The 27,557-nt window shown below is 43.2% G+C and overlaps 1 protein-coding gene across 3 annotated transcripts in view; it reads right to left on the bottom strand.

Annotated features, from left to right (window-relative positions):
• Nucleotides 1-5,039: 5,039 nt before the first annotated feature.
• ptprga (protein tyrosine phosphatase receptor type Ga) overlaps nt 5,040-27,557 on the bottom strand; it is a 366,588-nt gene continuing 344,070 nt past the window's right edge. For all 3 annotated transcript variants that reach the window (XM_072666504.1, XM_072666506.1, XM_072666505.1), the window contains 14 exons: nt 24,104-24,200; nt 23,871-23,953; nt 23,073-23,207; nt 22,019-22,153; nt 20,728-20,900; nt 19,578-19,713; nt 17,864-18,010; nt 14,766-14,859; nt 14,028-14,104; nt 12,469-12,597; nt 12,054-12,200; nt 11,004-11,146; nt 6,594-6,729; nt 5,040-5,852 (listed from right to left, as the gene is read on the bottom strand). In XM_072666504.1, the coding sequence (XP_072522605.1) occupies nt 5,706-5,852; nt 6,594-6,729; nt 11,004-11,146; nt 12,054-12,200; nt 12,469-12,597; nt 14,028-14,104; nt 14,766-14,859; nt 17,864-18,010; nt 19,578-19,713; nt 20,728-20,900; nt 22,019-22,153; nt 23,073-23,207; nt 23,871-23,953; nt 24,104-24,200 (1,779 nt within the window). In that variant the 3' untranslated portion in view covers nt 5,040-5,705. The remainder of the gene's footprint in view (nt 5,853-6,593; nt 6,730-11,003; nt 11,147-12,053; nt 12,201-12,468; nt 12,598-14,027; nt 14,105-14,765; nt 14,860-17,863; nt 18,011-19,577; nt 19,714-20,727; nt 20,901-22,018; nt 22,154-23,072; nt 23,208-23,870; nt 23,954-24,103; nt 24,201-27,557) is intronic.

The raw sequence follows: 27,557 nt of genomic DNA, 5'->3' as shown, positions 1-27,557 counted from the left end.
GCTATTGTTCTTGTGTGAATACAGGTTTACCACTGACCAGAGTTACATGTTGTGCATGTTTTGTTTATGGGTGCAGAAAAATATTTACTATTAATTGGACGAAGCCTAATTCCGCCACTGCTATTCAATAATTAAAGTCAAGCATGTTCATAAACTGTCATATCAGAACATTATGACCACCTTTGGTTTGCAATGAGCAATGCCCATTGTTGGTCCACCTTCTAGCGGTAACGTCAGAGACAGAAGCTCTGTATCTGTTGCTGCACAGTTTGTTTGTGTTGGTCATTCTCTAGTCCTTCATCTGTGGGCACAGGGCACTGTTCTCAGTCTAGCAGTGATGCTGAGGTGTTAAGCACTAATGCTAAATTTGGAAATTTTAAGAAAATTGGAAATCAAGTCAATCCTGATGCCTTAAGTCTCTCCCACATGGTGAGATATATGATTTATTAATTCAACAATGGGATGGGAACGGTTTTGGGTATCTGCCGATACGCAATGTTCGTGTATCGGTAGAGCTGTGCAATATGATGACATTTTATTGTATCGTGTTAAATGTTGTTATTGCAAACAATATTACAATATGCTTTTCTAAGGATATTGAGGACACTGTTCATTGCAAACAGTGTAATTCGACTGGTTTAATTAGATGAAGTAGATTAGAGGAAGAGCAGCAGATGTTGAATAAAAAGCACTGTACTCAGTACGGGAGAGGATCTGAATAGTAGTTTATAAGAATCTGTTGCTACTGATGTATTTGGTCTGTGATTACATGTATTGTAATAAATATTGTATATTGCAAAAAAAAAAGTTATACATATCATGATATAGTATTTTTACCATATCGCCCAGCCCTATGTATCGGTATCTGTGTCGGAACAGAGAAAGCTGCATTGGTGCATCCCTAGATCTTACTGTTTTTTCTGCTCATCACAAGCGAGTTGAATCTCAATCTGTCCACAAGTGACTTGCTATTCCTGTGATGGAGTTCAGTTGGCTGCAGAGCCACACCACAGTCCAATCTGACATTTCTTATCCTGTCAATATGTACATCAGTATGTTGAACGTCCTTCACAGATGAGCAGGAGGCTTGACACGTCTGCTATGCCCTGTCTCGGCTTTGAGAAGACTTTTGACAGACGAACCAATTATTTGTTCAGAAATGATAGGAATAGAGGGACCCCCTCTGGGTGACCAAGATAATTTCCATAGTCTACAAGTCCATTCAGTGCCTGCCACTAGGGCCAGGTTCTTGGGAGTCTGCCCAGAAAAAGGCGTTTCACTGGTAAGTGACTTCGCAGCTATTTGGTTGCCCTGCACATTGAAGAGTAAGTGCGGCCTCCGCTACCACATTGGCTTTAGCATCGCAACCTGAGCTATGTCAGCTTCATTCTAGGTGAGTCCCATTCCTAATGACTTTGGTGTTCATTGCCGACTGGGCTTTGCGTCACCTCGGGTGATGCAAAGGGTAAGAAATGGAGTGCTAGCTATGAACGTAACTGTGGTTCTATGAGTTCAGGATGACTGGGAGAGATGCTAGTCACTTTGCATGTGTTGCATATTCCATAACCGAGAGGTTTTGTTGGTATGAGAGCTTGGCCAAGTGTCCACCGCGTCTGGCAACCTGTCTAGTTGTCACCCAGAATTCATGGAAGCAGTGGTACTACTAAGGAGCCTGGTTGTGGTTTGGGCGCATCTCAGGTAGGGTTGGGCAGTATGATGATTTTTAGTTTTCCCAGCACCCTTAAGTGCTTGTCCACAATGCCTCACACAAGCATTTACTGTAAATGCCCATACACCGTTCTCCTGCCATGCACAGCATCATATGTCCTTGCTTAATGCAGCAGTTCCTATCACAGGACTGTGAGTTTTATCTTTGTGAGTTGATGCAAAAGGCCTGGATTTTAACACTATAGGGAGTAGTATTAGTATTTGGACACCTCCACCTTACACCTACTGGAGCTTTTCTCTGACATCCCTTGCTGAACCTATAGTCATTAATGTGAAGTTGGTCCCCACCTCGAAACTCCAACAGCAGGTTTGGAACCCAAAGATTGTTAGGGGGGCCCACAAAGCCCTTATGTCGCTTATTAGGGTAAAGCCAGCTTTATGAAATCATTAAAAACATTACAGACAGCACAACGCAGACTGCGTGGGTATGCTTAAAGTACATCAAAACCCATATTTTATTTTATGTATAGCAATACAATTTACATATTAAATAACACTATAATAGAATGCTTTGATATAGCTTTCAACAAAACAAGAAGAAAAAAAAACACATTTTCCTTCGTTTTGTGTTATTCCAGATTACAAAAAGAGGATGTGATGTTGACACCCACCTGCTTGGAACAAGTCAATGGGAGGAACGTAATCAGTGGCTTACAAGAGCTATCCTATGACACCCTCGCACAACAGAACCGGACACAGAAAATAAACTAGATCCTCTTTTTAAAGGAAACAGAATCAAAAAATAATAATCAAAAAACACAGAAACAAATGAGCAAAAAAATAAGAGAATATCACAATCACTGCCTGGTGGTATGGGTGGCATGGGAATTGTGTGGAATGTGATGTCAGTCACTCGGTGAATGGACCATTGGCTTTTTTCTTTTTAATACACTCCCCCCACATACACACACACAACATTCAGGGAGCTGAAAGTGAAAAGGAAAACGGCTTTATATGAAAATAAAATTCTATGATCATACAACCAGGTACAAAGTGTTCAGAGAACCGGCGGGTACACGAGCAATAAAAGTATGTACATTCGAAGGAAAATGAAACGAGAGGAAAATCATGATCGTAATCTTTAAATTGCAGCATAGGCTTTTAGGTCAGTTTCAGTGGAAGATGAGCAACAGGGCAAAAAAATGAGCAAAAGTGCAGAAGCAGGAATTCTTCTCGCTTGAAAAATACGCTTTCAGCAACTTGATGCAAAAGGATATGACCTCAAAGGCTGGAGAGTTTCCAGTTCGTTTTTATTCCAACTTCCGACTTTTCCAAGGAGAATTATCCGATAGGAGGCCGCTGCTCTTTACTGGTCGAAGGATGTGGTACCAAACTCCTCACAATCCTGAATAAGTCAACGTTACAATACCAATCAAATCAGAAATTGTCGCTGTCCGAAACCTTGTATCCCAAAAAATCCAACTTGCTTTACAGGAGAAGGAAAAATTGGAGCATTTCTATTGGTCCGTTTATCATGAAATTTGGACACATTGTAAAGAACAACTGCCAGATTCACATTATGCCAAAAAGTGAAAAATGACAAAAATGGAGATACCAGGTTTTTGCAAGACAGCTACAATTTTCTCCCCAGAAAAATAAAGGTCCTTCTTTGAGCGAGGCCATGGAACGGTGATCCTCAGCCCTGGTCCTGGAGGTCCACTGCCCTGCACATTTTAGAGCACTCCCTGCTTTAACACACCTCCTGAAACCCCCAGAAAGGGCTTGTTAGTGGGCTGATTAGTTTAGTCAGGTGTGTTGGGAGCAGGGAAAGCACTAAAATGAGCAGGGTAGGGTGCCTCCAGGACCAGGGTTGAGAAACACTGCCATAAAAGAACCACTTTTGGCACTTCTATGCTGCTTCTTTTTGTAATGGAGATGCGGGAGTGTGAAGAAACTCTAAATTGCACAGTAATGACGAAGTAAAGGTTCTTCACACACTTTCCCACACATCACTTTCAGAAAAACTGGTTCTTTATGGTAACAAAAGGATCCTTTGTTCTTTTTTTTATTGTATTTGTTTGTTTATCGAATGTTTTGCTCTATTTCTACCAATTCTGTACTTATCAGGCCGCCCACACGCTTGGAGGAAAGTGCCGGGTCTCCAGCTATGCCATACCAGCTAACAGACGCCTGTGTCAGCCAACATTGCTTAAAAGTGATGAAGTGAGAGAGCAAGCGAGGGAGAGAGAGATTGGCCAGATGTGCTCTCTCGGACTCTGGATTCGAACACGAGACCCCCGGGCCGTAGCGGCAGCGCAGTAGACCACTGATCAACGCGGCGCCCTCCTGCCTCTTTTATGTTTAAGTGTAGGGTAAGTGCTAAAAAGTCCAAGTTTGCTTTGTGGATTTGGGAATTCCTCATATTTTCAGCATCATGAAATTCAGTTTTCCCTGACACACTGACATACACACACATTAAAAACATTCCGCAGTGAAATGCTGCCGACACGGACACACAAACCTTCTTCTTTTACAGTTTTGTACAGGTTTTTTTTTGTCTGCTGTAGAAGCGAACGAGTGACGAGCGGAGGAGCTGAAGTCTTTGGTAAAACTTTACAAATCAATCAGTGTCCCTTCTGCAGGTGTTTGGACAGAAGGTGTGTTAACAAGGCCATTGTGCTGTGGAGGATGAGAGAGAGAGAGAGGGAGAGACTGCACAGGGTTTGTTCGTCTTGTGGGACGAATGAAACGAGAGAGAAGTGACGACTGCGCTTATGAGTCTGGAAGCAAGTGGACGTCCGTGGAACAGCTTGGACTGAGGGTGAGGTTTCCTCTGGAGATGCTCTTCAGAAATGTTCAGGTTTAAAACCGCTCGGCACCACACGCGACACACACTTACATCACACACCTGCCGAGGTGAGATTGGTCGGACTATACAAAAGGCATCGAGACCTGACTGGCGTAGCGACGGAGACCACGATGAAGACCACGTTGAAAACCACGTTGGAGACCAGGATGAAGACCACAGTGAGTGAAACTGCAGTATAATAAAACTCAATATCCAACCACTAACGCTTAAAATCACCACTTCTTCATTCCACTGAACTCAGGGTATTTAGCAGCAGCTTGCAGCATAAAGAAACCATGACCAACAGAGGGCGCCAGAGAGAGCAAGTGATCGCGAGGATGCGGACTGGAGCTCGCTTGTAAGTGCAGGTAATCATTCAACCAAGCCTAGAAGGAGTAGAACCAGTTGCTTGTGACAGTTAACATTTACAAAACCACAAGTTATAATGAGATACGATATATTCATATATATTAAAAGCATAATATGAACCGTAATAAAGAAAACAAAAGAAAATAATAAAGAATGACGTTCACAGTAGCTGTTTAATACCACCTGCAGAGAGTAAATATGAGTCTAACAGGCTAAATGGATGCATAAAGAGGCATCGTTTCATGGTTCGGGGTGCAGGAGTCACAAATTAGCATAGAAATCCATATTGCTTGACTCGGAACGCTAACGATCTGCTGTTTGTGTATGTAGCGCTGTCGGATTTGGGATCTGTGAGACGCTATGCGAGCTGGGATGTGTTGTTAATTTTTTTTTTATCCTATTTATTTCCAAGCTGTAGAGTGGAGCTTGATAATGGAATGTCAAAACCTGGGTGCAGTGAAAGAGAAAGAGAGAGCGAGAGGAAGAGAGTGATAGAAAGACAGAGAGAGAGAGAGAGAGAGGGACTGAAGTAGGCAGTAACACTGATATTTTCATAGTGCAAACTAGACAGAAGTGTGTGTTGGTTTTTTTTCTTTCGTTTGTCGTGAACTCAAAAACAGAGGTGCAAATGTTCAGTAGGATAACATTAAGACATAAAATGGCGAAAAAATAAATATCAAAAACTTTTTATCAGTGTAAAAAAGTAATCAGGTTATTCATTTAACCAAGTTCTGGCAAAAAAGGCCTCAGAAAAAGTCTGTCATAGTCCTTGAAGTTTTACAAAGGAAATTAAGTGCCTCTTGGCGTCCGTCTCGGAGCTTCACACGAGAGACTCCATGCTCTCTGCGTTGTCCGATTCATCAGACAGGGCCATGCTGCCGTTCCTGTCTATGGACATGTGGCCGGCTCCGTTCTCTTTAGTGCTGACCAGACTAAGCATAGCTTTGTAAAGGTACTGGTACTGCTCCTGCGAGACACACACAGACAGAGAGACAAGCTGCTTTTAGACGAGTGCACAGAGTAATGAATCGGAAACATTATGCATACAGATTCATCCTATTGCATACAGAGACTGAGAGAGGAAATGATTACTCATTTAATTATGAATCTTTATTTAGAATGACCTACAGTTATCTTAAATGAATGTGTGTGTGTATATATATATATATATATATATATATATATATATATATATATATATATAGAAATAATCACACATTACAATATGCAATAATTAAATTACATTTTTGCCATTTAAAATGGAACTGCTCCAGAGTTACTTCAATTGAAAGGTAAGAAGTTGTGTGTGTGATATGTAATGTATTAATTTAATTATCCTGTGCCATTATAGTCTACATTTTTTAATGGACCAATAGAAATGCTCCAAACACAAAACATTGACTTCAGTTGAAGGTATGAAGTTATATATATATGTTTGTATGAGTGTGTGTGTGTGTGTGTGTGTGTGAGAGAGAGAGATAAAATGGCCCATATACTAACACTCTTCTTGCCATTATAGTCAATCATTTTTAACTACGATATTCAGCTGCCTTTTTTTTCAGAGCCATTTTTTTTGTTTTCCCGATGGCTAAACAGCAAATGTCAAGGATATACATCACGCAAAACTGCTAACAAGCTTTTCCATTTGGGCCTCGGTAGCGGCAGCATTTCTGGGAGCAGAATTCGCAATGCAGTTAGTGGTACTCACAATGTCAGTGAAGACACCAGGTCTCATGAGGTTGATCATCTTGGCCACCTGATAGACGCCAACGGCGTTTTCGTTCTCCAGCTGCTGACTCAGAGTGGTGAGAGCACAGAACATGCCGGCGGATACCGCCCCGAACCTGCCAAAGGAGACACACACAATTACAGCAGGTTATGCACCACCATACACTCTACTCACAAACTCAATCACTTCGTTTCAGTGAGAAAGTCAATGAGAATGTTGTAGAAGCCTGGCAGTTCAGACTGTTTACCTTCACCTGAATCAGGTAATCAGATGTTTTGTTTTGTAGGATCCAGGATTACAGTGTGTATATAGGATTACAGAATATATATATCATTTTTTTTTCATTTTCTTTCTGTAATCCTCTATATAAAATACACACAGAAAATCACTGCTGTCCAGTGAAAACCATGTATCTCCATTTTGTCGTTTTTAGTTTTATTCAGTTGCTCTGTACACTGTGTAATTCTGGATGAACGGACTAATAGAAGATGCTCCAAATTAATTGGAATAAACTATTTTTACTATTTTACACCACCGTCCATTTAGAGTTAAGGGCATTTTTGCCTTCTCCTGTAAACTCACCATTTTTGGGATGCATGTTTTTCATTGGACAGCGACGATATATAGATATTTTTTTGACATGGCATTTTGTGTGGGCAAGACTCTTTTTCTATTCATGAAAAATGAGGCGTATGACTGAAGAATCTTTAAACTGGTAAAGTTCCTCTATATGAAGGGAAGGTCCTAGAAACCGTTAAAAGATGCTTTACAAACCAAAAAAGTTCATTATGGAACCAAAAGAGGTTCTTCTACAGCACCGCTCAAAGAACATTTCATAGCACGTGTGTGTAGACAGGAACTGTTTGGATGTTTGTATTTTACTTGACAGAAGATGTTTAAAATCAACATATTGAACATTTAATGGACAGTTAACTGCATGAAGACAGAGTGAGTAGAAAGTACACAGTGTCTACTGTACACTGCTCCTAGAACACCTAGCCTCAAATAGCAGTCTCTAGGCCACCTGCCAAAACCTTTCTCCATTATAGAAGGCAGCCAGGAGGCTCTCTTATCTTTGGAAAATGTTCAGAATACACACTGGAGCAGTTTCAGTGGCAGTGTGGTCTAGAGTTGGTATAAAGGTATCAGAAGTACAATTTTATTTTTCTTTCAAAATCATGACCTGTTTGGTGTTAGACTTAATTATAGACCTTTTTGTTCTCCCCAAATCAGTCAATTCCAATCCTCACTCACCAGGCTGGGTCTTCCCATCACAGGTTGTTAACAGACTGCTGGTATGTGCTTGTGTGTCCTTAGAGTCACATGAAGCTAGCTATCCACATATTTTCAAATTGCTGCAAATGCAATGTAACTGGACGGCTCAACATGCTTGGAGGAGAACACTAACCTCCCATGACTAGATTAGAGTCATGGGGATAGAGGGAAGGACATGCTTACTACCAGCCAGGCCAGTTAAGACTCCGATAGCTGTGGCATCATTTGTAGACCTATTTAATACTTTATAGGCTAACTTTGGTCAGCCATTGGTCAAAACACAAGACATGGCCCACTTTTGAGTGAAATATTTCATTAGTCAATGCTTGTGTATCTATACTAGGATCATTTGATGTTGAGCATTGTAAAACTACGTAGCATTTGTGAAATTAGGGAAATTACAACCCTAAGATATTCACATTCATGGCATTTAATTGGTGCTCTTATCCAGACTGAGTAACAAGGTTACTTTTGGGTGACTCAGCAGTTAGAGCACCGGGCTATTGATGATAGGGTTGTGGGTTCAAAACCCAGGCTCGACAAGCTGCCACTGTTGGGCCGTTGAGCAAGGCCTTTCACCCTACTCCCTGGTTGCTCAACACTCCGGGCATGTGTGTTAATTGGTTAAAAGGTTAAAGGAGGCCAAATTCACCTGAATGTGCTTGTTTTACTTATTAGAGAGGTGTAACAACAAGCCAGTGTGGTGTTGGTAGTCTTGCCAAGACCAGAAGTCTTGGTGTAGCCCAGACTGGGATTCGTACCCTTGTCTCCCACATAGTGTGGGAGTGTTATCTGTTGCACCACACCAACCAGTATTATGTAGTAGTAGTGTGGTCCTAGAACAGAAGCCTGAATACATCACTAAATTACTAAGATTTTAAAGTAACCCGAGTGTCTCTAGACGTGCAGATTAGGCCCTTTGATGAAAATCACAGACGATGCCATGCTAAACAAGCAAACCCTTTAAAAGGATGGATTCCTGCTATATTGTTTCCAGTGTACGACACCTGAAAGTACTGAGATCCAATTAGACTTAATGAGTGTCCCTTTAACATCAACACACACTGCTTTAGACCGGACTGCCTTCATGTTTATTCATTATGCAAATGAAGTGCTGCTAGTCTCATCTGATAAGGAGAAAACGACTAATTGAGCCTTTTAGTGGCGGTATTGTTACTGTGGGATCACCCCTAAGAGGTTTAGGGAAGATGGGTGGAATTAATGAGAGGCAACAGAGGGGACATGTTTGTCAGTGAAATGTCGCCTCTTTGACTGAGGAAAGTGACCGCTCCAGAACAGAGGGCATATTTCCTCCCAGATTCTGGAATCCCTACTGGTCCCCCTCAAGAAAACGAGTGTCCCTCTTGGCGTTGACATGCACTCGCTTCTCTGTGTTCTCTTTGTCAGTGTGGGAGCCGAACCAGGGGCTGAAATGAAGCTTGAAAAACACCTCAAACCATGTACAAGCCAAAGGACGTCACCCAGCTCCACTGACCTCATGTTCCAACTACTGGAGCTTCAATCAGGGCTTTGTCTGAATTCCATATAACACAAGAGCTCAGTCACAATATGCTAGCTCTGTGAAAGTGGGTTGGATTAAAGTGATGGTTTGGTGAGAAATCTAATTTACACATTTTCTCCTTCTCGCTCAAATCTTCAGTGTTTGGAGTCTGCCGTTTGCTTCTGTAGTTTATGAGGCTAATGAAGCTAACAAATCATTAGCATTATGCACACACACACACTGATTTTAATCCATATGGACTTGATAAATGATCTCAAATACATGTGATTTTACTGTTTGGTGCAACATTTTTGCCACCTAATTTGGCTTTGAATATATTTTCATCATCAATTCCGTCAACCAAATAGGTCCTCAACAAGTAGCCATGTATCAACAACATGGTGTTTCATGGGGTCAGGTGCAATCCTGTGTTGATGCAAAGTGTATACAGCTTATTGACCCTGTTCCAAAACCTGATTTAATAACTGTGTTGTTAAAAAAAGGTTTTTTTTTTATAACAATGTAAGTACTGGTGATGTATTCACTGCTATGGATTGATTACTTTAAACACAACATGTGTAAATATATATATATGTGTATTAACTTCAGTGCTGATTCATGTAATAGCACACATTAGCTGAGTTTCCATCCGAAATCTATGTACAATTTGGGCTTTTTCCATTCTGGGAGGGTATTTATTTATTTTTTGTGCATTATCAGTACTAGTCATCTTACATTTGATCCAAATACTCATGTGACCATGTTTTTATTTTCTAAAAAAAAAAAGGACACTGGGGACACAGGGGTATCTACTGTAGTTAGGATGTTGTGGCTGGTGGGTCTCAAGTATGCCTAAGCTGTAAGACTGTAGCAGTGTGTGTTTGTTAGGGTGGAAATGCCTCTCAAACCATGCAGCTACAGCATGTTAAGGTACATTACATTAATACACACATTTATTCATTTAGCAAGAGCAATAAATAGCCTTAACAGCCTATATGACCAAATGTCCTCCTTTCTGTTCAACCTACAACTTTTCAAGGTCTACCTGAAACCCCCCAGCCACGACATCCTAACTAGAGTGGATACCTGTGTGTCCTCAGTGTCCTCTTTTTGGAAAAGAAAAATATGGTCACCCTAGCATTTAAATGATCAACACATACCAATGATCAACCAAGTGTGTCCAGGCTGGTACTGTGTATGCATGTGTATATGTATTAATGTTAATAATAATACATATGTAACAACAAGTAAATAATCTAATCTAATCTAATCTAAATATAAAGGGGGACTTAAACTTTTTAATAGATTAGAAACCATGCCATCAAGTCTATTCAGGATTATTTAGGTTACGTTAATTGGAGCTATTGAATCTATTGCTTCTTAGCTGTGCCTCCTACCTCCAGTCTTGGCTCATCTGCTATATTTGGGGCAAATGGACAACTACATTTTTTTGCTGAACTACTCCTTTAATATATGTCTCAGTCTGCAGGAATCCCTGCGCTAGCATATTAGGTAATTTATTTCAGGTCAGCAGGTATTCGCAGGTGCAGCTTCTACTATCCATTCTATAGCACTGAGAGATCTGCCGGGACTGGCCTGAGGTCAGTACTCACTCATCGTGCACTATGGTGGGGCCATCTCGGGTCATGGCCTCCTCTTTGATGATGTTGATGAGCTCGAAGGTGCTGCTGATGGGAGCGTCCGGGTTGGGCCATTTCGGGCACTGAAAATGACGCACCTCCAGCACGTAGTCATCCTATATAGAGATAAAGAGAAAGACATCAGTCAGATAGATAGCCATGGGGGGATTGGTACATTTATGGTACCAGAATGATCAAATTAGACTAAAAATGCTTAAAAGTCACTAATATACACTTAATCATTTCAACATATAAGAATTTGACTGTACTGCAGTATGCAGTATGATCTGTAATCTAAACTCATTGTTTTAAGTAGGTTTTTATCATGTTTCTAGGCCCAAAGTCTACCCGGAATTAATGTATGATAGGCAGAAATGCCCCTTGGATACAGGCCGCCAGTCCACCACAGGGGACAATTCCTTAAAAAAGGAATACCTAGAGGAAGTCATCTATTATTTATTCATTTATTTATTTATTTTATGGAGGAGAACCAGGTGGGAGGAGAACTGACCGAAATACCCGGCGCAAACCCAATTCACACATCATGTGAAAAGAGTACTCTGAGTAAAACCAGTTCACCTACCATGTGTTTTTGGAAGGGAGGAACACTGGAGTGCCGAAACAAACCGAAATTTGTTTTTGGAAGGTGGGAGAAAAACTTAATTCCCATAATTCCTGGAGGAAGTCCAATTCACCTACCATGTGTTTTGAATGTGTAAGGAAAAACCCGGGTAAGGGGGAAACCCAAACCCAAATTCTTCACAGACAGTGACAGACCGAGCTGAATGGCACACACACTACCTGCTACCTACAATATTTTTTAATAAATAAAGCTTTACTGCTACAGAACTGTCAGATGGGACTGTCAAACTGTGAAATCTCAATTTAAAGAGCCCAGTTAAGCAGCGGAAACTCTCAAACTCTTAAATAAGAAAAAATATTGAAAGGTAGACTGGGGAAGCTTCTTAGCAGTTTAGTTGTTCTCTAGTAATTAGCTTATTTCATACACACACACACACAGACCTGTGTAGCCTCCAGGATAAAGTCGTGGATGATGATCTGCTCCTCATTGGACAGGCAGAGTCTGTCTTTGCTAATGAGCGTGACAGTGAAGGCCTCACAGTTCATGGCTTCTTCTCGACTCGGCCAGTAAACGAACTCATCCTCAGCCTACACACGCGGACACAGAGAGAGAGAAGATAAAGAGGGGGAATGAAGGAACAGTGAAGGGATGGAAGAACAATAGAGAAAAAAACACAAGCCATTTTTAGTGACTAAACGGTTGAAGCAGTTATATAACCCACCCAAACTTTGAGCACCACCCCCGCAGATCTCTGATGGACACCTCTGACTTCAACGTAGACTTCTGACCCACGCTAAACACAGTGGCCTCCCCCCCCTACGCTACTTAAGATCTTCTCCACAAAAGAGTACCCACCAGCCCCTGGTTGTCGGGCAGCATGACGATGATCTGAGCGTTGTGGTCCCAGATCATCCTCCAGAAGTCTTTAGTGGTGTGAGGCAAAGGATGCTGGGTGATGATGAACTCGTTGCTGCGGTAGTATCCCTGTGAGGGTCAGCAAAGCAAACACTTTTTCACTTTCTGACTTCAGGACAGAACAGTAAGCAATATTACACTCAAAGTAACGTTAAGGTGCTATAAGAGGGTTCTTTCAGCGATGCAATAGCTGGCAATAGATGGTCTAAGAGTTAAGGCATGTGATTAGGGTTAAAATATGCTGTGGCTGTTTTGATAGTCTGCATCATTTAGGTGAATAAAACAGGCTTCTGAGTGGTGTAGCTGTCTAAGCGCTAGCCTTATCATTGGGGGACTGCAGGTTTGATTTTGGGTGATGCCACAGCCATCTGTGGCTAGAGGTCCCAGAGACCACAGTTGGTCTCGTTCTCTTTGTCTGGGTGGATGGGTAGGGTGGCCCTCCCTCTCCCCCCATCACTCAGTGAAATGCTAGTCAGTGCGGGCGTGTGTTAGCTGATGTAAAAGCACTGTATTTTGGCTTGATTAAAAAATAAATTTATATAAAAAACATTTATATATAAATATATGATTTGTACTCTGCTCTTATAACATGTAATGCAAACACTAAGAAGGTGAGGACTGACACAAGCCTCCTCTGGCATGTGCAATCAGCCACTGCCTTTTCTTTTCCTCACCAGGCAACCAACGCGCCTGTGGGGATCATTTCATGTACCCAGCTCTGATGTATTGGCTAGCAGATGCCCGTGCCAAGCAGCACACTGAAGTGGTGATGTGGGGGGGAGGGAGAGTAAGACCAATTGTGCTCCCTCAGGCTCTGGTTGCTGATGGCGTGGATTACAGTGACAGCGGCTTAGTACATTTCTTTTGGAAATGTAGCATAATTAATTGAAGTAAAAGTATTTAATTTGATTAAGACTATTAAACAATATTCTATGTTGCACTATTTTGCACCCATGTCAATAAGTTGCCCGTGTCTTTTGTGTTTTTTTATTTTTAAAGCATCCTAATTTAATTTTATTTATTTATTGACATGTTTGTAAGTCATCTTAATTATCTGGTCTTTTCTAAATGTCTGATTATTCTATCAGTTCTCAAAGTAATCAGTAGACTGCTTAATTACTAGGGACTACAAATGTAAAATGCAAACAAACTGGTCATAATTTCAGGTGAAATGGAGGAAGACGGCTACAACAAGCTGCCTGTCTGCTTAATAAAAAATGAAGATGTTTATTTAACATATCTATTCCCCTTACAACAATCTGTCACATAAACAGTTCCATAATAAATAAAAATCCTCAGCTGCATCTAAAAATATATAAATAAAATTCTCTGCCAGACAGGCTCTACAGGGAAAATCCAGCAGCCGCCGCTGACTCCACAGATTCCACATGGCGCGGCGAGTCTACAGAGACATGCTCTACGGAGATGTGCTCCAGAGGACTGGTGTTCAGGCTGAGTTAATGTTCAACACAAACGGGACGGGTGTGATATGCACTCACCATGATGTAAGAGGCATTGATGTAATCTGTGCCTTTCATACCAGGTAGAGGAGCCAGACCCACACGCGCTCTCTCCGCTGGGAGGGAAAAACAAACATCCAATCAGGTGGCAGAACAGTAGACAACAGGACACGGGATTGGCTGAACGAGTGGGTGAGGTTATACATGCAGTATGTGGGCAAAAATATTGGGACACCTGCTCATTGATTGTTTCTTCTAAAATCAAGGCTATTAAAAAGAGTTTATCCTGCTTTTCTTGAAGTTAATGTCTCGAGAAGGCTTTCTATTAGATGTTGGAGGAGCGTTGCTGTGAGGATTTGATTGCAATCAGTGGCAAAAGCGTCAGAGAGGTCAGGATGTTGGATAATCACCACCCCACCTCATCCCCAACTCAGAAGTATTGGATGGAGCACCAACCATCACTCCAGTGAGCACAGTTAGTTCCACTGCTCCACAGCTCACTGCTGGGGGGCTTTATACCCCTCTAGCCCACGCCTGGCATTGTGCATGATGCCAATAGGTTCATGTTTATCTGCTCTGGGGAGTCCTATTTTATTGGCGATACTTCTCTACAGGGTCTAGATGAGCTGTGTGTGTGTGTGTGTGTGTGTGTGTATGTGTGCATTTGCACATCTGGGTCAGCAATGAATGCAACTTAAAGGGGTGTCCAAAAATATTTGGACATATTGTATAGTTGTGTAACTGTGTCACTGAGGTGTGTGTGTGTGTGTGACTCACATGGAACTACAGAGGAGTTGCGGTTCTTCTCCTTGTTGCACTCTTTCTGCGCGCTGAAACACTCCGCAAACCTAGCGTTACACTGAGTCACCAGCTGGAGGAGACAAAACACATTTGGTCATCTCAACGTGCGTCACAATTCCAATACAGTTCTGAAAATGCTCTTCTATAACCTTTAAACCTGGACCCCTCCCATCCTCCAACCCCCAACACCCAACACACACACACATACAGTCTAGTGTACAAGATAAACACCTGACACAGAGGGAGAAAACACAGATCACTCATCCTCGTCCTCAAGTGAACCAAAAACAGGACCCTCACTTAACGTCCTGCTTCAGCTGCTCTGCCAGACCAATCAGAGCTTGAGCAAACCCAGACAAGGCCCACAGTGACATGAAAAAAGTGTACAAATGACCTCTTCACACACACACACACACACATCAGGTAAACACCTTACACACACACATCACTTCCTTTCTTCCTGTACTCTTAATAATGCCATTAGCTGGAAGATTGTGTGAAGTGGAAGTCAACCGGAATTCCAAATGGCCAATCAAACGCAGCCCAAAGACAAACATAACTAGCACAGGGTGTCACTTGACCCGTATGGTCCATTGTAGAAGCCTTGCAGATGCTCACCTCACATTCAACTAACGTTTAACTGAATGTCTATTAAATACAACTGAACTCTGAGCTGAATGTAAATGACTGCCTGTTGAATGTAACCCTACACCTAACCCTAACCTATACCTTTTAGGTACAACACTGTGACAGCTCTGACCCGTTGAGGTCTGGACTCCACAAGACATAGCCAGCATTAACTTTGTCAGTGATTTGTGTTAAAGGAGGTCCTCTGAGGGATTAGACTGGATGGGCTGGCCTTTACTCCTGAGCCTTCGGTGCCCTTCACCCTGTCTTTTCTTTCAACACTTTGGGTAGGTTCTGACCTCTGCATACTGTGAACACCTGCCTAATGTTTTGGAGAGGTTCCGACCCTCCATCAAAGTTTGGCTCTTGTCAAATGTCTCAGATTCTTACGCTGGCCCATTTTCCTGCTTCCAACGCGACTACAGAGAAGAACTGACGGTTCACTTGCTGCCTAATATGTAGATCCCACCTCTTGACAGAAGTTACTGTAACCAGAAAACTATTGATGTTCTTTACATATCAGTGGGTTTAATGTTATGGCTGATTGCTACGCAATGGACTATCAATGGAGGTAAGCAGAGTCAGAAAGTTTCACTTGGTAAGTCAGAAGGTTTTTCTTAACATTTTGAGCTGAATGGACCAATAGAAATGCCCCAAAAAGACTTATAGGAATAAAATCGTTTTACACAGACTTCCACTGAAAGTTAAGAAGGCTTTTTCCTTCTCCTGTAAAGTCACCATTAAGGGACAACTACAGCGATAACCACGCCGATAGCTTCCCATTACTTGTTAGCCACATTAGCCTTGTAGCTTCAGTGCCGAATTTAAGATGCTAACCTAACGCACCTGACCGCTGACTTGGCTGATCAGCTATGTGTGGGTTAAGGAAGTACAGTGACTAAATCTGAGCGATCACTTTAATAGTCATAAGACCGGCTTGTTATGAAGCTCTTATTCACAGTGAGAACAACTGCAGCTCTAAACAGAGACATGGATACAAGCAGATATGACACAAGATCCCACAGAGCCATTCACCCAAACCATTAAGCAGAAATCCGTACACTGCTGGGAGAGAAACGAGGCCTATTTACAAAGCCAGTCGGAGGAAACATTCCCCTGCAATGAACAGAGAGGGAGGAGGAAAAAAAAAAGAGAGCTGAACTTTAACTTTAGCTTCAGGGCTAATTACATTAAAACATGATGGCTTCCACTGTTCTGCATGAACACCCCCAATCTAACATAACCAGGGGACAGAGTGCACTGTGTGTGTGTATATGTGTGTGTGTGTGAGAAAGAGAAAGTGATGAGAGCCAATTAAAGTCCGAGTGTGTTTCACAACCCGCCCATGTACTGCCATCTCCCACAGCGATAGCACGCTGGGGCTGGCCCTGCCGTCATGACTGACATGTGAAATGAAAGCCTGTAGAGACTGTTTTCCCTCTTAACTTTTAATTCATCTGCGTCTTTTTGTCCTAATTACACTGTTTAAAGCTTAGTAGAAGATAAAGAGAGAGAGAGAGCGAGAGAGAGAGCGAGTGAGTTATACTAAAAAAGTTGTAGAAACTAAATTCCAGAACTCTTTGCCATAATCTCTGCTTTAAAGGAAGGTTCCCTACAATAGAAACCCACATTTCCCTTAGTTCAATAATGAGAGTTCGGTACGTGCAACTGAAATACCGTGAACCTCAAACACTGTTGTTCCTCCTTCGCAAGAAAATCTGGCATAAGTAAAACAGAGCTGGCCCCAAATGCCCCAAACTGTTACATCACAGTCTTAGACCTCCAAAATTTCTAGACATCCAGACCACTGAAGAAAGTCTTTCAACACACAGCCCCTCTGGCGCGTCCGCAGTTAAACCAATCCCGCAGACGCACCAGCCCGCAGATGCCAGTGACGACCAGCACCGCAACAAAGCGATGTGGGGAGAGAGCAAGGCCAGTTGTGCTCTCTCTAGGCCTCGGCTCCCGATGGCCAGCAGCACGACCGGGATTTGAACCAGCGACTCTCTGACCACAGTGACAATAACAATAACAGGGTGGTAAATAGACATCTTACTTATGTTTTTTTTTTCTTTTTACCCTCGTGAGTGAAACCTAAACTCCTTAGAGATCCAGTCAAACCTCCCACTCCCACTTTCTCCAGCTTTCTACTGCCAATAACGTGCCAATACTTGCTGTTTGTGCTCCCATAGTTCAAACCTGCCACAAAACAACTTCATTCAGAAAGAAAAGAGCTGCTATTCCTGCCTGAAGCGGTTAATTGACAGAGCAGAGTCGGAGGCAGCGTGAACTGGATGCTTCTGCTTCACTCAGATGTGTGAATTCGGGGTAACGTTTCACAATCAATGCCGCTGAATCGCCACATTCAGCATTTTAACACGTCAAACAGACTGAAAAAGACTGAAAGAAGAAAGGAAAAAGGTGAAGAGCCTGGATGCTGCGCTGACCTTGAACTGTTTCTCCAGCCGAGTCTTGCCGCTGGGTCCGAGGGTCAGGATGCTGTTGACGTAGCTATGCAACTGACTCGACAACACTTCCGTCTCCTTCCCCAAAATAGCCTCCAGCAAGGCATCATGGATAAAGATATACTGCTCCTAAACACGAGGAGAGATAGCGTGTCAAAGTGAAGCAAAAGACTGGTTGATTCACACTTACAGGAGTCTTGGAGTCCAATATGTAGCACATATAGCCTAAATATGGTGCATTATACATGGTCATAGGTCATAGATGGCAGATTATGGGGTTTGCTGCACATTAAAATAAACGAGCACACCAGTCAGTTGTAACAGAGTACAAAACGATCATAAGCAAAGGAGGGGATTTATGTGATGTCCAAACAGGCATGACAATAGGGTACCGAACTAAGGGTGGTAGCATCTCAGGCACCACTAAGTTTGTATAGCCGTTGTAAAGAAGGTGTGCCAAGAATAGACTTCTTCACACTGAGAGCCTCCCAGCGACATAACAGTGATGCCCCACGGGCCGTTGATGCCAGAGGGGAACGCAGACCCCAGATAGTGGTACAGAGCAAACAACGTGCCACTATGGAGCAGCTAACCTCTAGAATGAACACACTCCATTACCTAGTACAGTCCATGATATCTCGCCAGTGTCATCTAACCCAAGGCTGGTTAATAATAATAGTAAAATCATGTATGTCCAGAGGTTTCCAGACGTAATCCCTTCTAACTAGTGACATCAGCTCCTTCTCATCTATATAGAATAGGGCACTCTGGGGTAGATGCACATGAGCCTAATGCTCAATGCCAAGCCCGCTCTACAGTCATATAAACTCTCACACGACAAAAACAGGGCTTTGAGTGGCTCAGTGCTACCACTATGGTCAGGGGGTCGTGAGTTCAAATCCTGAGCCATGCTGCTTTACATGTATTGGAGGAGAGGTGCGCCAAGTCTTTACCCTTATAGTGTCATGGGAAAATTGCTGTCTTAGGGGGAGCTACGGACGAGTGGGTTAACTTGCAGTACAAAAATGGGGGGAAAAAGGGAAAATGTCAGCTCAAAAACAACACTGAATAAAATCTTTAGCTGAAGGCTTTTCCTTCTACTGTAAAGCTGCCATTTAGGAGATACAGGGGACAGTAAGTGTTAATTTGCTTAGTAAAACCAAAAAATATTTGAATAAATCCTAATAACATTCCTACAAAATGTCGTGGCTTTCCATCACTGTTTTCATCATTAGAACATCTCCAAAGTTCTCCTCATGGAGTCTTGGAGTATTATTTATAGCTCTCATCATATCAACACCTGGTTTGGTGGTAAATCAGGTGAGCTGCTGCTGCTACTGATGGAAATGAACACATCCACGCTGTGCTGGCTGGACTGGGGGCGTCCAGGAGAAACCTGGAACCGAGCTCTGTTCCTCAGACTAGCTCACAAGATATAAATCAGCTCCTTGGACAAAAAATTGCCATCTAGTGTATTTAAGGTGTTAGTAACTTCAGGCTCCTGCAGATGGCGCTGCATGTGGATGATGGAGCTATAAATACCTGCGGGTGTGTGATGGGATTGATGGACTGAGCAGTAAATTCTGTTCTGTTTTGTCGGTCTTGATATTGTAGGTCAGGCCTGCTTCTTCTCTCCTCAGTTCACCATGTTTCCTGTACATGTACAGAACCACACATAGACCCCCTCCTGACTAACCTCAGTTTGAACCAGGTAGTTCCTCTGCGTGCGGATGTGTTTAAGGAATCCCAGCACGTTCACCGAGCCTTTATCCTTAATCTGCTGCAGCATGCTGTCAATCACGATGTACGTTCCTGTCCTGCCCACACCAGCACTGAAAATTTCACACACACAGACGCACATACATATATGTAAACAGACAGCTTAGTATTTTCACAGTCCTCTTGAGTCATACGGTCATGTTTATGTATGACACTGAAGCAGCGCATATGAATGCAGCCTGTACGTTCTTCAGAAGCAGCAGATCCTATGATTGTCTTGTATTTTGTTCCTTCTCCTAAACAGGGGTGATGCAACAGATTCTGGGCTTCATGAAAAGATATAACACCAGGCCTATTCTAACAATGCTGCCAAAATACTGACTTGGGTTGGGCCCCTGTCAGTCACAGGCCCTTAGAGTTGTCCTTCCTTTTTCCCTTCATACAGCACCCCTGCCCCTAAAGTCCAGTTCTAGGTACTTTTAGGTACCAAAAGCATTGTAATGGTAACTGTAATGTAAGCATTGTGGTCCTCACTCATTTTTACATGATCATTTTCCAACCTCTTTGTTCTGATTGGCTCAATTGTGCCCAGGCTGAAATTCTCTATATAACATCAGAGGGAATGGACGGGGCTAAACTGCTGTAGGCTGAAAGGTATATGTGCAGTATATAATCACAGAGCACTTTGGGTAGGTTAAATAGGGCCTCCCTTTCCTCTCAAAACTGACTGCATCATGTAATTTCTGCAGATTTCTACTACATCCCAAAGCTGTTCTGTTGACATCCAGACACATCAGACCAGGCTATGTTTCTCCAGCCTTCAGCTGTCTAGTTTTAGCAAGCCTGTACACCCACTGCAGCCTCAGCTTTCTGTTCTTGGCTCACAGAAGTGAAACCCGACGTGGTCTTCTGCTGTTGTAGCCCATCCTCCTCAAGTTCCTCCAGATGTTGTACACTGTGAGATGCTTTTCTGCTCACCACAACTGTACAGAGTGGTTATCTGAGCTACTGTAGCCTTTCTATTCGCTCCAACCAGTCTGGCTATTTCCTGTGACCTCTCTTATCTGCTTCTGCCTGTGGTTGGTGAGTGTCCGTCAATGTAAATGTGTGTATGAGAGTGTGTGTACCTGCAGTGGACGAGTACGGGGCCCATCTCGGACATCTGTGCCGCAGAAGATCTCCTGACGAAGGTGAGCACAGGCAGTGTGTATTCAGGAACGCCCATATCAGGCCACTGTGTGTAGTGATACTGAATCACTGTCCGCTCACACTGACGACTCTTCACGCTGCCCTTCTGACCCTGCAAACACACACACGGGCACACGCATTTACAAACACAAACCTTCACACTGCCCTGCTGACCCACCGCAAACACCCCCCCCCCACACACCCAAACAAACCTTCTCACCTTGCAAACACACAACTACAAACACGTCCCTGCACACAGACACAACACACACTTTCTCAAATGTCTTTTTTAGCCCTTCAACACAGAGCACAGAGGCTTATTACCACTCTTGCGACTCATAATGACCTGAGCCTACTCCATTGGTGGAAACTAAATATCGGATTAGCCCCCCCCCCCTCCCGGTCTCATGTATCAAAGTAGCTGGTGTAAAAACGCTGTGCTAGTTACTGTAGCTCACTAAACTCTTATTGTGTGTGTTATGAAAGAGGATTAATGTTGAAGCTTTACAGTCTTTTAAGAAATAAACTGTGGAAATCTCACTGGAAAATAAGCTTCTTAGCTCCTGTTACTAACTTGTGCCTTTAATACTTGCATTCCCTTCATCGTACCAGGGAAAAGAGGCATGGTTACTAATATATCAGCCCTATTTTGGGCTGTACCTTCTATTTCACATAACTGAGGTGTTTAAAAATCGCTTTGTTCAAGCGATGAATCCTGCCCTGTATATATCCTCGTTCAGAAAGCAGCTCACGTTAAAACAGACAGGACAAGCCGTCAAGTTCAGAACGCAAGCCTCTGGGACGATGTGGGACAAAACAAACTCCAGCCGTTCCTTTCGGATGTCTGGATTCGTCCGACAAGCAAATATTGTTCATTGTTTAGCAGTACAACCCTTTCCCCCTCCACATTTTTTAAGCTTGGCCCATGGCCTGTTCCCATTGGCCGAGACAAGGTATGACCTGTGGACTGTCTAATCTCTTCTCGAACATCTGTTCAGAGTCAAATATCTCCAGCAGCAGCAGCCAGCGACTCTCCTCCCAAGTCCCCTGCAGAGTTCAGATCCAGCCCAAAGCTAACACACCTGCTCCGGCTAATCAGGGTCTTCGGAAGGCTTTGATTAATTGGATCAAACTGGACTGGATCAGGTGCGTATGTGTGTGTGTGTGTGTGAGTGTGTGTACTACAAACACAGCAGGGCAAGTGGCAGAGAGACAGAGACAGATACTGACCTTCTTGACTTTGGTGTTGCGGATGGTAAAGCGGCGGACTGTGTAGCAGGCGTGGACTTTGCTGCTCTTCAACGTCACCACGATGTTACCGTACTCTTCGCTGTTCTCAGTCGGCCAGTACTGGTCACATTTTCTCTGTACCACAAAAGAAGGAATTTTTTGATTCTGAGAGTTTTAAGGATATTGTGCTGATAAAAGATCCTAACCTAAAAGGAATAAAGCTTTGGGTAGCTTTGCCGAAAGGTCTCCAAGAAAGAGTGTAGTCTAAAGGCAGCAATATGCTACAAATAATGACATTATGTAAACGCATTATAGAAATTAAAAACAGTCAAAGAATTTTTTGGTTATATGATGAATTTATGGTCTTTGGGCCAATCTTCCACTGCTTAATCTAAGAATTCCTGTTAGTGGAATCACCACTGACACTTCAATGTAGCCCAAAACAAAGCCATGTTAGAGAAACTGACCCTAACCCGTAGAACTTGAGGTTTATTATTCCGTTATTAACAAGTTGATTTAGCATGGCTTGTGGAGTCCCACAAGGTTCTATTTTAGGGCCCATAAAAATAATATTTTTAAGCAATGCAGTTATTAAGGTGAAAAGCTGTGGGCTACCGTGCCAGATTTATTTATTTATTTATTTACATCATAGATAGAAGCCACTGAACAGAAGTACAGCATGGACGTGTGTCCATAACTCACATCATCAATAAGAGAGGCCACAGTGGTCAGTTTCTTGCAACATGAAATAAATCAATGTTTTTTTAATCTCAAATTCAAACTCTCGAGGTACCAAAATAGGTTCATATGCCTGATGTCAGTGGAAAAAACATGGTGAAGAACCTTTCAGTAGATACATCAAAGAATCATTTCCGTTAATGAAATGTGTAAGTGTGTGGAACCCCTTGAGTGGGTGGAGGCCAGCGCCTAACACCCTGTCTATTAAACGGCTCAACGCGCTTGGAGGAGGTCACTAGCTGCCTATACTTTTAGACACCCACTCCTCTGAGTGATGGGGGGGGGTGCAGAAAAAAAGAGAGTGGAGGAAACTCACGCGTCCTTTCTCCACCAGGTTGGTGATCATCACGATGATGCCTGTGTTCTGCTCCCACACCATCCTCCAGAAGTCCTCAAAGGTGGACTTGAGCGGACCCTGTGCAGCAATGTATGCCTTGGGCTTGTTATAACCCTGAAAAAGGGACATACACATACTCATAAATAATGCTACAGCAGTGAACACAACAGGGCATGGCAAACACCTTTCTTTAGCTCTTGGCTCATCCGTGCCCTGCCTACAAATGCATTATTTCATGGTCCCTATTGCTAGGTTGGACAAGGAAGGCTCTCTACTGTCCAGGGAGGGATTTCTATTAGATTTTGGTGCATTGCAATGAGGACTCATCCCAAAAGTATTGGATGGAGCACCACCAACTATCAATGCTGGGGGCTTCATACCCCTCAAGCCCACACCTGACATTAGGCCTAGCTTTGTTAGGCTTAGTCATTGGCAGTATGTCTCTACAGGGTTTAGACAAGCTGTGTGTGTGAGTGTGTGTGTGTGTGTGTGTGTGAGTGAGCGCATTTGCTTATTTGTGTCAGCAGTGGGTGCAACTTAATTAAGCTGAATGCATTCATTAGAAAGGGTGTCCACAAATATTTGGACATGTAGATTACATATTTTGACTGCAATGTTCTGCAATGGCCTGCAAAGCTTGTCCAACCTGGCAACAGTTGCTACACATACAGCATTTGTGGGCAGAGCCTGGATAGGTCACACAGACCTCGCTGGCAGATGTGCTATGTGTCTATGCAAGACCTGTGTACACACACACACACTGAGGAAAGCACTCACATCCACATAGTTAGCATTGATGTAGTCGCTGTGTTTGGAGTCCTTGCCGGCTAAGGGTCTTAGCTTCACTCGACTGTGATCGTCTAGAGAGAAAGAGAGAGGGGGATATATACATATAGTGAGAAAAGTGTTTGTGTGTGTGTGTGTGTGTGTGTGTGTGTATATATATATATATATAATATAATATATATAAATATTATTAAGGAGAGAGAGAGAGAGAGAGCAGTACTTACATGCCACAATGTTGATGTATCTGTTCTTGTGCTTGTTGTCTGGATGATTTGAATGCTCTGACGTGATCTTCATATCTGCTGTGCACCGCTGTACTTCCTACAGTCGACAAACACACACATACACACACACAAGTCATTCAGTACAGTGGTGTAAATCTTCAATTCTATAAATATCCAGTCTTATAAATAACGACCATTAAAGCAGTCATTAAATCAGAAAAATAGAAGCAGCCCGGGGATCCATGTTGCCTGGTTTTATTCCTATATGTGAACAGATACAGTGTGCGAACATGTGTTTGTGTGTGTGCGTCAGTGTGTGTGAAGATAAAGTGTGGCAATCAGATTGTTTGACACCTCTGAGGTGTTTAGAAAGCTGTCAGAAGTGACAGCAGAAGTTCAGCAAACAACACCTGTCTTCATGTGCAACATACAAGCTCTACCTTCATCCTTCATGACAGGACAGTGGGAAGGCTGTTAGAGTAGGGGTAGCTACAGTGCTCACCTGAAAGGTGGTCACCAAGGAGCCACACCGCCCGGTTCTTTTCAAACTGCTGTTAATGCGACGCAACTGGAGGAGAGCACCTAACCACCAGTCCTGTAATCCTAGCCAACAGTGACCCATGCTGGCTGGTCCTGAGCTAAGTGATGGGGGGTGAGGAAGGGCCATCCATGGGCTCTCTTTGCATGTTCTGTTACGCTTTTGGGGACTCCAGGTTACGAATGGCTGTGGCATCGCTGCGGATTGAACTTGGCAATCTGCCAAGTATATATTTTAGTGACCTAGTATCCTTTTATTAGGATCCTGAGATCTGGGATTCTGTGATTTTGGGTTTTCTTTGAGCGTTTCAACTTTAGTACCCAAACAAGATCATTATTATGTCATTATTCTCATTAAATAATGATTATTATGTCATTATTATGCATTGGCTCATTAAGATTTTGATTTTGAGGACATGTGTGAAAGTATGACAGCAGTAGAGATAGAAGGTAAGGTGCACGTATTTGTCACTGTACAGTGAAATGTGTCCTCCGCATTTAACCCATCTGGTAGTGAACACACACTCACACACACACATGTGTTAGGGGCAGTGAGTACACACACACCCAGAGCGGTGGGCAGCCAACTCCAGCGCCCGGGGAGCAGAGAGGGTAAAGGGCCTTGCTCAAGGACCCAACAGTGGCAGCTTGCCGAGCCCGGGAATCGAACCCACAACCCTGTTTTCGATAGCCCGGCGCTCTAACCGCTGAGCCACCGCTGCCCCGTTAACAGCATGCCTTCAACAGCATGCTGATGAAGGCAGCGATTACCCTATTATTATTAATATTTTTATTTACCTTGAACCATGAATCTGTCAAATGTTCAGTGATAACCAAACGTATCTCTAATGAAACTTCTCAACAGACAAACTGAAGGTCCTTCTTTGGTTCAAATGAAGGACGAAACTGGGTCAGTTCAGCGTGCAGTGATCCGAGCCATGCTTTTCTACCACCCTTAAACTCTGGACCCTGCCCTTCTGTCCTGCTCTCTCCATTCATTCATAATTGCATGCCTTCCTCACTCTCTCCACCAACAGAACGCCAGACTCCATGCCCCTCCTTCCACCATGCTTCTGGGTCCTCGTCCAAAAGGCCTCTTTTTCCCAGGAATCCCTTTAAAATCTCCCACTCGGAATGCACCCCATCCCCACCTCTCCCTGAGCCGGCCTCCAGGAACCCTCTCAGCCTGTGCTTGCCATCCTGGCCACGTCTCTCTCGCGGGCCAGCCAGCACAAAGCCACTTGTCAGGGGCCCTGGAGGCTCCGTCCAAAAAAGGGTTTTGCTCTGCTGCCTCTCTCCTTTTCTGCTGCTCTGGATGGGGAGGTGCTAGAAGAGAAAGGCCCAGGGGCACCCAAGAGGAGTCCATTGAAGGAGACAGAAACACTTCCCAAAGTCCGTCAAGGAGGTGTACGTGCACATAGCCGCATCCATACCCACACTCCTTCACGCTCTCTTCTCATCAACCCCTTAAAGCGATGGTTGAGAACCAAATATCAAAGTTAGCCGTCAGTCACAACATGTGTCCGAGTCCAAGTTCAAGCACCCACAGAAAAGACCCACATACGTCTTCAGCTGACCAAGCTATCAAGCTTGTGGATATCTTGCCTGGGTTCTTCACTTTCTCGTAGACTGATGATGCGTGTCTAACAATCTGATAAAACTACTGTATTAATCTTGATATAGTTGAATATCGTTGAGTTTGAACACTGTTGCCTCTTCAACGAAAAGAAAATCTGGCATAAACTAAACAGAGCTGTGAAACGCGTCAATTCCAAAAACGCCAAAACTGTTACATAACAGTCCACACCATGAAGAGGCTGGAGGAGTGACTAAAACAGGCTAAAAGCTAACGCTAGCCCAACCGGAGAAGACCAGAAGACGGCTGCCTGCTGCGGGTAAGCAGCACCTAACCTAGCTCCAGTATGCCAGCAAAAGCAGGATAAACTCCCTCAATAATACCCTTGATTTTGGAAGAAACAGTGAATGAACAGGTGTCCCAATACTTTTGTCCATATTGTGGTTATCTTTTGTACTTATAGGGGTAAAGAATGCTTGAAAGAAAGCTTGATCCATCCACCACAGTCCTTTGGATTTTCAACTGCTAAAGTCAAACTGTTACCCAGTGTCAACAGGCACTCAAACACACACACACACACACACACACATACACACACACGCTGTTAAATTACTTCTCTCTGTCTATCAAGCAGCATGTGGGCAAGAAAAAGAGGCCTAGCATGCTGGTTAGAGGAGCCTTACAATAGCTCTCTCTCATCGTCAGCTACCTCCCACTCTCCACCCCTCGGCACCGAGAACTCGCCGAAGAGGGGAAAAGGGAAGAGGCTGAGATGTGAGAAAGGACACTCATCCCCAGCGTAAAGTAAGAGATCAGTTGATCAGCCAGGACATTTTTGGTGTCTGAACTTTGGTTCTTTATTTTTGCACTGGAGCTAGAAAAAGTAGAAAAAGACAAAAGTGGGCTAAAAATTCATAAAAATTCAAATCTATTGAGATTCCTTAAAAATATGACCTGTTTTGGGGCAAGAGTGTGATGATTTATGCAGCGTTCACAATGCAAATATGTGATAGTCACATTAGCCACAGCTCCAGTCTATGCTAAGCTACTGGTTGAACCTGCAGTGTGTTTTTAGCCCGACTACAAATAAAAGTCTTTTTTCTTTGCTTTAGTGAGAATAAAGTTTGTAGTTTTCTCCATGGTTTGAACCCTGTAGCTGTTCTGTACACTGTGTGAATATTTCTTGAGAAATAGACCAATAGAAATGCTCTAAATAACTCTTATTCTATTCCACTTCTGTAAAGTCACCGTGACAATATGTAAAACGAAGGTATATATATGGACAAAAGTATTGGGACACCTGCTCATTCGAAAAAATGGGGTTTATCCTGCTTTTGTTTA

Source organism: Salminus brasiliensis, chromosome 21 (genome assembly GCF_030463535.1).
Source record: "Salminus brasiliensis chromosome 21, fSalBra1.hap2, whole genome shotgun sequence".
Lineage (NCBI taxonomy): Eukaryota > Metazoa > Chordata > Actinopteri > Characiformes > Bryconidae > Salminus > Salminus brasiliensis.
The sequence above is the reverse complement of the archived record's forward strand: the minus strand, read 5'-3'. Positions and strand labels throughout refer to the sequence as shown.